At 30.9% G+C, this 12642-nt stretch overlaps 1 protein-coding gene across 9 annotated transcripts in view; it reads left to right on the top strand.

The window, feature by feature from the left end:
• LOC132740844 (muscle M-line assembly protein unc-89-like) overlaps positions 1-12642 on the top strand; it is a 124132-nt gene that overhangs the window by 54597 nt on the left and 56893 nt on the right. For all 9 annotated transcript variants that reach the window (XM_060728872.1, XM_060728874.1, XM_060728869.1 and 6 more), the window contains one exon: positions 5671-5746. In XM_060728872.1, coding sequence (XP_060584855.1) covers positions 5671-5746 — 76 coding nt within the window. The remainder of the gene's footprint in view (positions 1-5670; positions 5747-12642) is intronic.

Raw genomic sequence — 12642 nt, 5'->3', positions numbered from 1 at the left:
TCATTGCACTCAAGCATAATGGATTTTAATTTAAATTAAACCAAAAAAAAAAAAAAAAGATCCTGTGCTGAACATGCAATAAAGAAAAAAATCTCATAGTACATTGTGTGTAGGAAAGACTGTAAAATAAACCAAATATTAAATTTTGTCATGGCCTTACATTCTTATTTCATAATATTAGATGCAATTTTTAAAATTTGAATATTCTATTATGGTCATTATAACGCAAAGGAAAAAAATCTTAAGAAAATCTTATAATTGTACGAATCCATGTTTATTATTTATCTAAATCCCTAATTAAGATATGCAATGGAGATAATAGTGATAGTGTAAGTAAGAGAAACCCTAAATATAGTGATAATTTATAAATAGGTGTCTTATTGTCGAGAAAAATAAACTGTTAAAATTGTAATGCAATCATGAGATGCATGGTTTCTTGTAGGTGCTAAAGGATAAACAACATATTGTATACATTAAACCCAGTCCGGACAATAAGATAATCAGATCTATATAAACTAATCCCGAATTTAGACAAATTTGAAAAATATTTATATAAAAAGATGTATAAGTATGACAAAAATGGACTAAATCTTGCTGAATATATCAGGTGAAAGCTTCAGCTTATGCTATAATATATATCAAATGTTGAAATTTTTTGTTTGGTGAAAATTATAGCAAAAATTGTGACAATGTGTAGTAACAATGGTGAAAAATATGGAAATTTGGGAAGCTTTTAAAATAACAATATTGAGTTATGGACAATGTTGAAAAAATGAAATTGAACTGAACATTGCAAGAATTGTGACAGAATTGTATGAGTGAATTAATCTGGATATAGTTATAAACAAAAAGAAAAATACAGAAAGATTGATAAATCATGTATTTTCAACGGAGACTAAGTTTGGAAATATTGAAACCATTACCGGATAAGTTTCTTCTGGATCCTTCAACTAAGGTAAGTACAACTATTTTTGTTTATTCTTCATTAGTAAAAAAAGTTTTACTTGAGATATATTGGGATATAACAGGTAAGTTTCCACCTTTATATTGTAGCTTTGATTGTCAGTCTGATTGAATTGAAGCAATTCTTTTTAAATTGACCAATTGTGGATTGGTCCACAATTTCAGTTTCCTCAGACTGTCTGAATGACTCAGTCTTAGCTCTGCATTGGAGCAAATTGTAAATTACATTTGCTAGATAGGCCAATTTCAACATATAGTAAATAAAATGTAACAAAAATGGAATTTTGAGATTTAAGGTTCACAATGCCAGCATTTACCTTAATTGATTGGAGATATGGTAATCAAAGAATAGTAGTTAAGATTTTCTCAGATTGAGCTCTTAATACATCTCCTGTTTTTTTATACATATATAATTGAGCCATGCCAGGACAAAACCAACATTGTGCATTTGCGACCAGCATGGATCCAGACCAGGATCCATGCTGTTCGCTAACCAACCCTATTAAAAGTGAGAGAAACTATGTTGGTTTTGTCCTGGCACGGCTCATATGGCAATATAATATAAAATAACCTGGTTACCGGTCCCAAGTTTTTTTTGATTAATTTAGTAGCTTCTGGCCCTGATATTTTGTGCCCTGAACCCTTCTGTAATGCTGAGACAGTCCTAGATAGAATAGCTTTAACACTAAGGTGAACAGGTCAATTTTCAATATCAGACGAGATCCATAAAACTTATCACCAGTCAGGTAATGAAAAATTGGTAATATCCCCTATTTGATATCTATATCCTATCTGACCGGGATACGATCTATAGAAAATTACCCAATTATAAAGATAAATGGAAGAGGTAAATCCGACATAACCGTCACCAATACTTGGGGGTCATCGACAAAACTCTTTATTCTCGGATAATCATTAATTCTTGTCATTTGTTAAATAATTAAACTTAAATAAGTACACTCTGACACTATGACATATCCATATTCTACAATTTTAACTGTAATAGGTTTTCATTTTCCATAATTTCATTAAAGACCTGCCATGACTAAAAAATAAATGTCCAGGTGTTTCTAGCTTGATTATTTTGAAGAACAGGGAGAGCTATTGTACTCATCCTGGGATTGGCGTCCTCATTGGCATCTGGGTCACACTTTAGTTATGTTTTTGAGTGCAAGTTGTTTTCTCAAAAACTACTGAAAGGAGTTGAAACTTCACACACTTGTTTCAGAGCATAACAGGAGATATTTTTCTAAGGCCAATAGCTTTTACATGAATTTTGACAGAATTGTGGCCCTTTTTGAACTTAGAAATTTCTAGATTATCCGGGCTCTTACACTCAAGCACTGAGAGAAGTCGAGCACGTTGTTCTGCTGACAGCTCTTATTGTAAATAGTACATGTATTTAAAACATTACACTCAAGAGAAAAGAATATTGCATTCATATAGGGAAGTTGTATTAGATCTTGATGAGTCTTTAAATGTACTAGTAACAAATTGATATATCATTACAGATGTTACCTTGAAACATTTAAAAGTCATGATTGATAGATAGGAAATTTTGACAATAATTTATTACTCATTATTGATAAGAGTCATTGTGTTCTATTGAAATTAATTATATTCAATTTACATAATAAATAACAGTTTATAATTTTATGGATATTTTACTGAATGTCATTTCATAACTACTTGTACACAATTTTTTTTTCTTACCTCATGTTTTAACAGTTATAGCAATAATGCAAAAATACAGATTAAGACATAATATTATACTTTTATGCAAGGATAGCACTTATGCACCTAATTTTGGTGTACATGGTAGCATGTGAAGTGATTTTGATTCCTGGTGTTGCACCCATGTAACACCCAGGGTTAGCCGAAATCATCATTCCTGTTTTGGCGCCATATGACTTAAATTGTGTTGATGCGCTGTAAAACCAAACAAAACATGCAAACACTCACATCTTAAACATCCAGTGCACTGTACTGTAACCAGTACTGTGATTATCAGTCATTGAACAATGCCAAGAATTTATTTCATTGTTTATTTAAGCATATATTAATTGAAAAAACAAAATAACCTCAACCTGTTTTAATTTTATACAACACCTCTGTTGCCAAGTTGTCGATAGCGACATCACAACCTATATCATTATCGCCTTTTCGTCTTGTCGCTAGCAACAACCCGACAAAGCGCCAAACGGCGCATTATTGTACTGTCGTCATGTCGTTCTGTCTCAAGCGAAGCACGCCAAATGGCGCATTGTTATTGGGCGCGATGTCACCCTGCTGCTTGGCTTATAAGCCAATCCTTCAATTTGACCTGATCGACAATGTGTTATTGCGACAACACGCCACAAGACAACACACCATTTGGCATGCATCATTAGCAACAGGACAAGACAAAAGGTCAACAACGCGCCATTTGGCGCTTTGTCGTGTTGTCGCTAGCCCCAACACGATGCATAAAAGCGTTCCAAATCAGCCACCATAGAAAGCAGGAAAATTGCCATATGACATTGACAGTGTTGGTGTGATTTAAAACCTAACACAATTTTTTTTTTTTTAATACACTTGAAAAGTTGAAAATTGATCAAAATCTCTTCAAGAGGCACTTCAGAAATATCTTGCAAGCAACTCTTTATTATGTATGTATAAATAAATGTTAAATGGCCATAAACTATGTGAACTGACCCTTCGATTATTTGTTTAGTGGATTTAACAGTGTGGTCATTATAAAAATATGGACCTGTTACCAAAAGAGGTAAATAATGACCAGCATAAATCACATTTTAGCAAAGTATACAGAAAATGTTTAGAATATAAATTACAAAAGCTATTAACCTTTTGAGATGTTAGAAATCTTTTTTAGGATAAAATATTTGACATGTTCAAGTAGGCATGTTTAAGCAAGTGTTACATTTAGTATGACTATGCATATATAAATGTTTACAAAATTGATAATGTGTAACAATATTCATTAATGAAGATTGTTTGCTTAACTCAGTTGGGGGGCACGCTAAATTTGTAAACTAAATTTTGAAGTTTGAACCTTTAATTTGGCAAGTTTATCAGTGTGCAAAGTTGTTAATGATCCAAATTGTTCTATGGCCATCTTTTTATAAAAATTTAAATGAAAGACCCTTGAAAATCAATTCTGTCATCAGAATTCATGTATCCCCCTCTTTCTTAAAGGGAGCTAACTCCTGATATTATTCATATTGAAAAGAATTCTTTCCCTTAGGCTTCAGAAGATCAAGTTTGATCAAGAAAGATTAAAAATTAAATTTATTTGAATTAAATGAAAAAGTTTTAAAAAATCAAATTTTATTTACCAAAAAATTCTATTATTTATGTTTGTGTCAATGCATTAAATTAAATTGAAAAATTTTATAAAATATTGAAATTTGAAATGAAAAAAAAAGGACAAAAATTTGCTTACTTCATTAAATTGAATCTATTAACTTTTCACAAATCATAAGCTTGTTAGTCGCCTCACTTGAAACTGTTATCATAGATCTAACAAACGACTTTTGTTCAAATATATCCCTTAAAGGGTTTTTGAAATAAAATTCCTACCATGGTTCTGCTAATATTTGTTTAAGGTTTACGCAGTAAGGATTTTTTAACAGTTTGAGTGTGACATTACGTGTAATATTGTATAAGAACAGCAAATATGAACGGTAATGAATACGTAAGACTTCAAAATATCGTAGCGTAATATAAAAGTGTTTATAATACTGATAATCACTATTAAAAACATTGTTTTCATATTGACATGGCAGTGTCATTGTTGTTAAATCAACCAATATTATGATACCAAATGGTGAAATAGATGTACTGTTATGTAAATTTACTAAATTTTTTATGTACGCCAATTTTGATAACAGTGTAAAAAGTAGGCCATGTAGGCAAATATTATGAAATAAATCAGAAATTGTATTTGAAATGAAACAGAATGACTTGCACTTGCAAGTTGAATTTATTGTCTCTACATTCTTGTACAATAAAAGCGGGAAAAATAAAATTATTCTTAGGATAAAAAAAAAGTAGAAGTTGAGTTCAATCAAAGTACTGTAAGATTTGTCTACAAAAGACATACAACATAATGTCTTGTACCATCCATTGATAGCAATCTTATGGGGTCCCAATTCTCATGTATATTGGTATCATCGGATCTAAACACTTTTTTTCTTTGTTATTAAATTATAAGAAATTGTTTAAAAATAATCTGTAAAATACATATAAAGTCTGTTGTAATTAAATTTAGTGACATGATTTAAATTAACAATTTTCCTTGAACTTATTTAAAGATTTACTTTAAACTTCACATATTAGTTGACTGTATTTAGTTGACTGTCATCACCTACATTACTAAAATTATCTCCCCTTTAAACTTAGGTAATTTTTCTTGAAAAAAGTTCTATTTTAGTTTTTACTAAGTATGTTTTAATTTTTTACCATAACTTATTCCTTACCATAACTTATTCCTTTAGGGATTTTCATCAAACTTCACCAAATCATGTTTGACAGGGTTCATAATTCAAGCATCTGTATTTGTTAAGAGTTACTTCATCTCTGAACTTAGAATTTAGCTTGAAATTATAAATGTTTACTCTTATCGAAGACTTTAATTGACAATTTAAGTCCATGCTTTCATCATCTGTAGGGGTTGTCACTTAAGGTTATGATTTTTGTATATTTCAGTTGGGAGAGACTCAAGATTATGATGAGAAAAAGAAAATACGTCTTGCTTTGAGACAACTACGTCAACAAAATAGAGGTGAGTTATTTTTAAATAAATACACTTTTAAGTGATGATTGCATTGTCATTAAAGTAAATATCCCCATTAAAAGAAACACACTCCGGAACATTATAACTGTCAGCCTTTGTGCCCTTAGTATATAGCCATGTCAGCCTTTACTTCAGGATCTATACTAATTTGGCTGTCTAACTTATAGATAGCTGAGAAATTCAGCAGTTTACTTTTAATTCGAGTAAAGCAACGAAAAGTCTTGAAACCAAGGTTTGACAGTATTATGTAATAACTGAGATATCTAAACAAAATGTTGCTGTGGTTTTAAAAAATGATTTAGTCATACCTGAGTATCAGTTGATTAATTGATTTGAATCACAAGGTCTTTAAACTTACATTCCTGGGACACATTTTTGTCACAAATTTATCAAAGATAAAATAAATATGTTTGACAGTCTGCCTGCTAGAGAATCATTCTTTATATTTGAACTGAGGTGCTATGTGTAATTTGTTTGTCATGAGTATCACTCATTTTATCAGTTATATAAAATAACTTTAATCAGGTGTTGTTTTTGACATTGTGGGAATGTCATAATGTCATAATATTGCAATGTCATATAGATGTCAAGTACCTCAAATACAAAATGAATTTATTCTTAGTTACATTATGTAAGGGGAGCGGTTGCCTAGTGGTTTAGGTGTCTCAGTCTCAACCAAGGGATCATGGGTTTGAGCCCTAATCGGGTCACGACCAATACTTAGTTTCTTCCATATGACACCAGTACTGGTAAGTTCCAGGAAGTGGACTTGTAAAGTGATTCATATAAGTTGCAAAAATTTGTTTTGCAATCGAGAGTAAATAAAATAATATGTTTAAACCAATATTTGTAGGGTCTTGCATTACTAAGATTTCCTGAATGTTACTTGTGTTGTATGTTAAATAAGGTTTAAATGTTCATAGAATTTTACAATAAATTTTCCTTCATTTGTAAAATAACTATTTATTCTAGTATTAACACTAATTACTTGATAATTCGTATGTTCACCACTAAAGATGTTAGTTAGAAATTTATATCAACATTGATAATTGTGAAAAAGCAGCTAGAGTTTTCTTAATAAAATAATAATAAAATAGTTATTGACCTTCATTTAGAAAGCATGGCATAGTTCCTAGGATTTTCTGGTGTGCTTATAATTATACACCCTAGAAGCAGTGTTAGCACGTTTTAAGACTTCATTGAAGAAGATTCAATGATTATGCATATCTGATGTCACAGTCCACTTAAATGTACTCCAAAATTGAAGAGTGTTTAGAAGATCTTTAAGCCTGTATTAAGTAGTAGGCTAATCACCGGTGTTCTTCAGAAATGCATTAAGCAAACACTTTTCTCTAGAGAAAGATACAATTAATGATCATGTTTTTTTTGTCTAAGGTTTAGAAATTTCATTTATTGTTGTGTTATTTATTGACGTCATATTTACCAAAGTAGATCATTGAAATTATTTGCCAATGATGATGAATATGTGAAAATATAATGTATTTATTATAATTATGGCATGTAGTATTAGGTGCTGATACCTCCATTTAAAGTTAACAATTTTAATATCATCAATAAAATAATATTCTTTAATTTCATCAAATTCATCTTTATTTGTGATTCTTATCATCATTTCTCATCCTTTTTTTTACTGAATCATCATCATCATTATCGTCGTCGTCTTCATCATCATCATCATCATCATCATCACCATTATCTTCTTCTTCATCATTATCATTATCTCCTTCATCATTATCTCCTTCTTCATTATCATCATCATCACTATTATCATTATGTTCTTCACTATTATCATTATCTTTTTCATCATCATCATTACCTTCTTCTTCTTCTTCATCATCATCATCAACATCTTCTTCTTCATCAACATCATCACCATTATCATTATCTTCATCATCATAATCATCTTAATCATCATCATCACCTCCATCAATGCCATCAATGAACTTGTCAAGTTTCCATGTTCGGGAACTGTTTTGGGATATCAAGATAAAAATTTAAGATGTCAGCTTACATGAGTTTATCTCTGTTTAAGCAATAAGATGGCCTTTTTATCAGTTCACCTGTTCAGTGTCATATTTTATTTTTTCAATATCACCCAAAAGTTGAGAGCAGAAGTAAAGTGGCTCTTGAATATATTGAAACAATGTGAAAGATATGACATCCTGAAATATGATCGTAGAGGTCGCCTCTGATCACAATGTCGTCTGCTTCTGCACATGAAGCCTTAAAGGCAATTTAGTTTTGCTGTTGCAGTGGCAAATGCTTAAGTTTCTTCAAGTGTAACACTTAAGAAAGTCTTTTAAAGGCAATGTTACACAAGTTGTTTTACTGTTGACTGTAAAACTCCCTAAGACAAAGTATTTTTGTTGTATATGTATTGTTGCTATCTGTCTGTAAAATAAAATAAAAAATTGTGGATTTTGATCTGTCATTTTATCAAAGAGGGATTGGATATTAATATATATAGGTACATATTAGGTATGTGTAAATATTTTATATAATTCCAAGATGAAATCTTTTTAAAAACTGTGTAAGGTGACCTTCACCAATTTCATTAAATGTCTTTTTATTAAAGATTATGTTAGTCCAACTAATTGTACTGCGCGACGAGATATTGTGCTATTTTCCTGTCCGGGCAATATCTTGCCTCTAAAGCGAGATTCTGCCCCAGAACGAAAATATTTCAGAATCAAGCTTTGGCATGTTAATATATTTTGACTAAAGATTATGTATGCCAAAAATTTGCTGAAATGTATCTATTTTATTTTTCAGCATGTTAGTAAAAAGTTGTTTTGTAGACCATTAGGGTACTATTTTGCATAATTATATATTACTTTATTTTTTTCATCAATACATATCAATTGAGATGTTTAATGAAAGAATTATATGTAGAATATTACAATTTTATAAATCAGCTAATTAGCTCTTTACAAAACAGCTAGCCTAACAAATTGTGCGTTTTAGGGCCTTTTATTATATAGATGATGGTCGCCCTTCGCAAAGACTCCCTTTGTAAAGACAGACATCTATGAAAAAATCAGATTATAAAATCGGTCGGTCTTGCAGTCGAAATATTGAGACTACAAAACAGCTAGCCTCTGTAGAGCAATCACCTCTTTATAACAGTTTCTGTTTTTTCTTTTTCTAAAGTGAGACTGTACAATAGATTTGTGTAGAATAGATTAAGCTCTGTATAGAACAATAACAAAGATCTTCGATTCCCATATAAGTAAGTTTCTTTGCAGAAGTGATTACAAAATAATTGTATGTTATTAAGTTCACACATGTAAATACTACTGCATATTTTATAGTATAGTCTAACAACACTATAGTATTTCAAAGAGAAATACTGATATGTTAAACTCTTAATAAAAAGTTTGTCTAGACTCACTGCCTAATTAATGTCAGGAATGTTTCAGTACTGTGAAGGATGCAATTCTGCCCCACCCAACCCAACCACCCCCACAACCCCAACAATAATAAACATCAGGGATATACTATATATTAACTAGTGACACCAAATTGGTAAATATTATTTCTTGCATAGTGGCTGAATGTAACTCACAACATTGCAACCTTTAATTTTAAATTTAAACTTAAAGCTATGCAAAACTTCATTGACACAATTAACCTTTTACCCCATGAGCATATTGTAAAAATGGCCGCCTCGATCTGTAACAAGTTCAAACTTCTATAAAACTATGAAAAATGCTTCAATACTGATGAAACTTGGCACATATGTTGACTGGACCATAGCCTCTGTGACAGCATGCTCAATCATAAATTTCTGTTACCATGGCATCGGGGGATGTCTCAAGATTGCAAAAAATCACTATTTTGCATTGTTTTTTTCCATCAAAACTGATTTCAAATTGCTGCAACTTCTCATTGAATTAAGATAGAGTAAAAGGCTTTTCAGCGTCGGTTACTAGTTACCCTAAGATCGACCTGAGGACATTTTTAGCCTGTCACATGTCCAAAATTTTCTTGGCGATGAGGGGGACTACTGCCCCCCTTTAAACCTTCCAAACAGAAGGGGGCACTGTCACAGTTGTTTTTGCTATTGTATTTGTCTTGTAAATAAAAGTTGAAAGTTGACAACATTGATTATAATAACTTTATATACTTTAATCAAAGATAATGTAAAGGTGCATTTACTGTACCAACATGACTGTAGGTAAAAACTTGTTTATAATGATAGAATATCAAAGTGATCATTCATTACTAATAAACATATAAAATTCGGTTGGATAAATTTAGAACCCAAATTTGATAATGGAGACACTAAAATGTTACAAAGTAATCATCGTAAAAATTGATGTCCAAATAATAGTGCGGCATTTACTTTGTAACAAGATTTTTATCAACTGCGATTTTAATGGTAAAAAGACATAAAATCTAGGTACAAATTATAGATGTAAACATAAAAGTCTTCAGGGTAAACATTATTATGTGCCCTGTACATCGAGGTGTCAAGGATGTATGTACTACGGTGATGGTCTAACCAACGTACAGTGAGACCTGGTCATAGAGAACCTAGTTGTTTCATGTAGTCCTTACTGAGGTTGCCATATTGAAAGAACAGTTTTCCAGGTGTTAAAATATATATAATTTATTAATATTCAAGTTATGAATTTCATTATCACCAAATTTGTGGAGAGTATGTGCATCAGGCCATAATCTTTGATAATACAAGCATCAATCTTCACACCTTATCAAATCAGTCATCAGAGAAGTAAATAAAATGCATAAGAAAATTGCAGTAATTTATCTTTTTTAAATCTCTGCTGGAAATTGGATCTTTTTGTGGAAAAGGGACATAATATTATAATGATTTTAAAGTCATGCCATTTTGTCAGGATAAATTATGACCCTTCTTATACACTGCGTTTAGAAACTCTAGAACTCATGTTTCTTTAAAAAAAATTGACGTTAACAATTTGCGTGGGTGTTACTCTTCCTGTGTATTTTATCAGATTTTAAGCCCGTATTTGCATAATGTTAGGACATTGTCATTAGAAATATGCAGTAGAAAATAGGTGCATCCATAAAGGTGAATTTAACCTTCAGCCGAGCATTCATTTTTTGACATTTTTTTTTATATTTGTTTGACTGCATATTTTCACACATAAAATGCATGAGCACATACCCTCCCTATATGTTATCTGTATTATTGTGTTGACAATTCATAGTACTGCTATGTAGAAAGGTGATTTACCAGTTAACTTTATTAAAAAAAATATATATATTTATGGGAATGCCTATAAAAGATGATTTATGATGAAATTTGAAGAAATGAAGATTTGTGATTTAAAAGATGAAACTATAGTATATATAGAGAACAGCTGGGATCCATGTCTGCCCTGGATATATACCGTTTATAATAATCGTTTTGAATCGTTGATTTATTGCTTGAGATAAAACGATGTTGGTGTGATATAAGCGTTCAAATAAAACCGAAAATCTACGTACCCCTAAGCCATATTATCCATTATCAGTGATTGCCGAGGCAGGAGACGAATAATAAATTCACGATTGATACTTCGGAATTAAGGCAATTCTTTTTCAACTAAGGACCGTTATCATAAATTGAGTTAAAGATTTTAAGTCAAATCTTTCAAAAGGAATGTTTTGTTTACTCCCATATTTCAAAATAAGGGGAAAATTACAGATAAAAGCTGTCCAGTGGTATTATAAGATTTTAAGGTGACTGTGCTTTGTAAACTGGAACACATTTGGGCTGTGCTTATCATAATGTGTTCTATGCAACTTTTATTGTTTCCCTGTAACTCTCGGGCCTGCCTGCAGCATATAAATATACATGCCATAATGTCCCATCAGACTGATGGTATTATAATCCATGCCATCTGGTGTGACATCTGATCATGGTCTGCACTGTTACTTACTTTTCAGTCTGTACTAAAATTGTGAAAATTCCCCTAAAAATGATCAAAATTTTTAACCAGGTTGGAAAATGTCTGTATAAGATATTAATATAATCTAAGCATTTTGACTGAATTATACTGCTTTGTTAACTAAAAAAATAAAATAAAAATGTGTAAAGATTTCAATTGCAGCTTTGCATCTTTTTACATAGGGCCATCCTTAAAAAAATGTTTGTTTGCAGTAACGCGACCGACTCATAAAATTTGCCCCTTACACAAAAATTTTTTTCATGGTCTGGATAAAAAAAAATATTTTTTGAATCAGAAAATTATGCCTTGTGCTTTGTTTTCGTTCTTTTAAAGGTTAATAGAAGAAATAAAGTGTAGGTCTTATTAAATTAGAATTCAGTTATCAATTTATTAATTGTTACCAGATTATCAAAGCATATATTGTCCAGCATTTTGAAATTCCATGTTTATTTGGGAGTACAGTTCAATAAAAAAAAAAATCGACCTACCTACCCACCTTGAAAATTCTGGGTCGGGTTACTGCAAACAAACATTTTTTTAAGGATGGCCTAGCTCTGCACTTTAGAACTGGATCTTGTTTAGGAAAAGGAAATTTATGTTCAAATATAATTTTTACATCAGTACATGTAAAAGTTTATTAAACAATTATGTTGCGCATCTTAGTAGAGCTAACAACTAAAAAAACATACAAATTGTTCAAAAATAGAATTCAAACCTGGGTATTTGAGCGGCATGTTATTTAAAGACCTTCAAATAAACCTCTTGCCCTGCTCTGACAAAGTCAAGATGGGAAATTTAAAATAATCCCTGTACTAACACATTATTCTTAAATTAACAATTTTTCGTTTATTTTTTTTCCGGACATTGAGATGTTATCAATTTTTCAGAGACTCGTTAAAATTGTAACTTATACATTTATCTAAAGTGTCCTTTCTCAACATGACTCTA

The sequence above is a fragment of the Ruditapes philippinarum genome, unplaced genomic scaffold (assembly GCF_026571515.1).
Source record: "Ruditapes philippinarum isolate M1 unplaced genomic scaffold, ASM2657151v2 ctg393_1_1_1_1, whole genome shotgun sequence".
Classification (NCBI taxonomy): domain Eukaryota; kingdom Metazoa; phylum Mollusca; class Bivalvia; order Venerida; family Veneridae; genus Ruditapes; species Ruditapes philippinarum.
The sequence above is the reverse complement of the archived record's forward strand: the minus strand, read 5'-3'. Positions and strand labels throughout refer to the sequence as shown.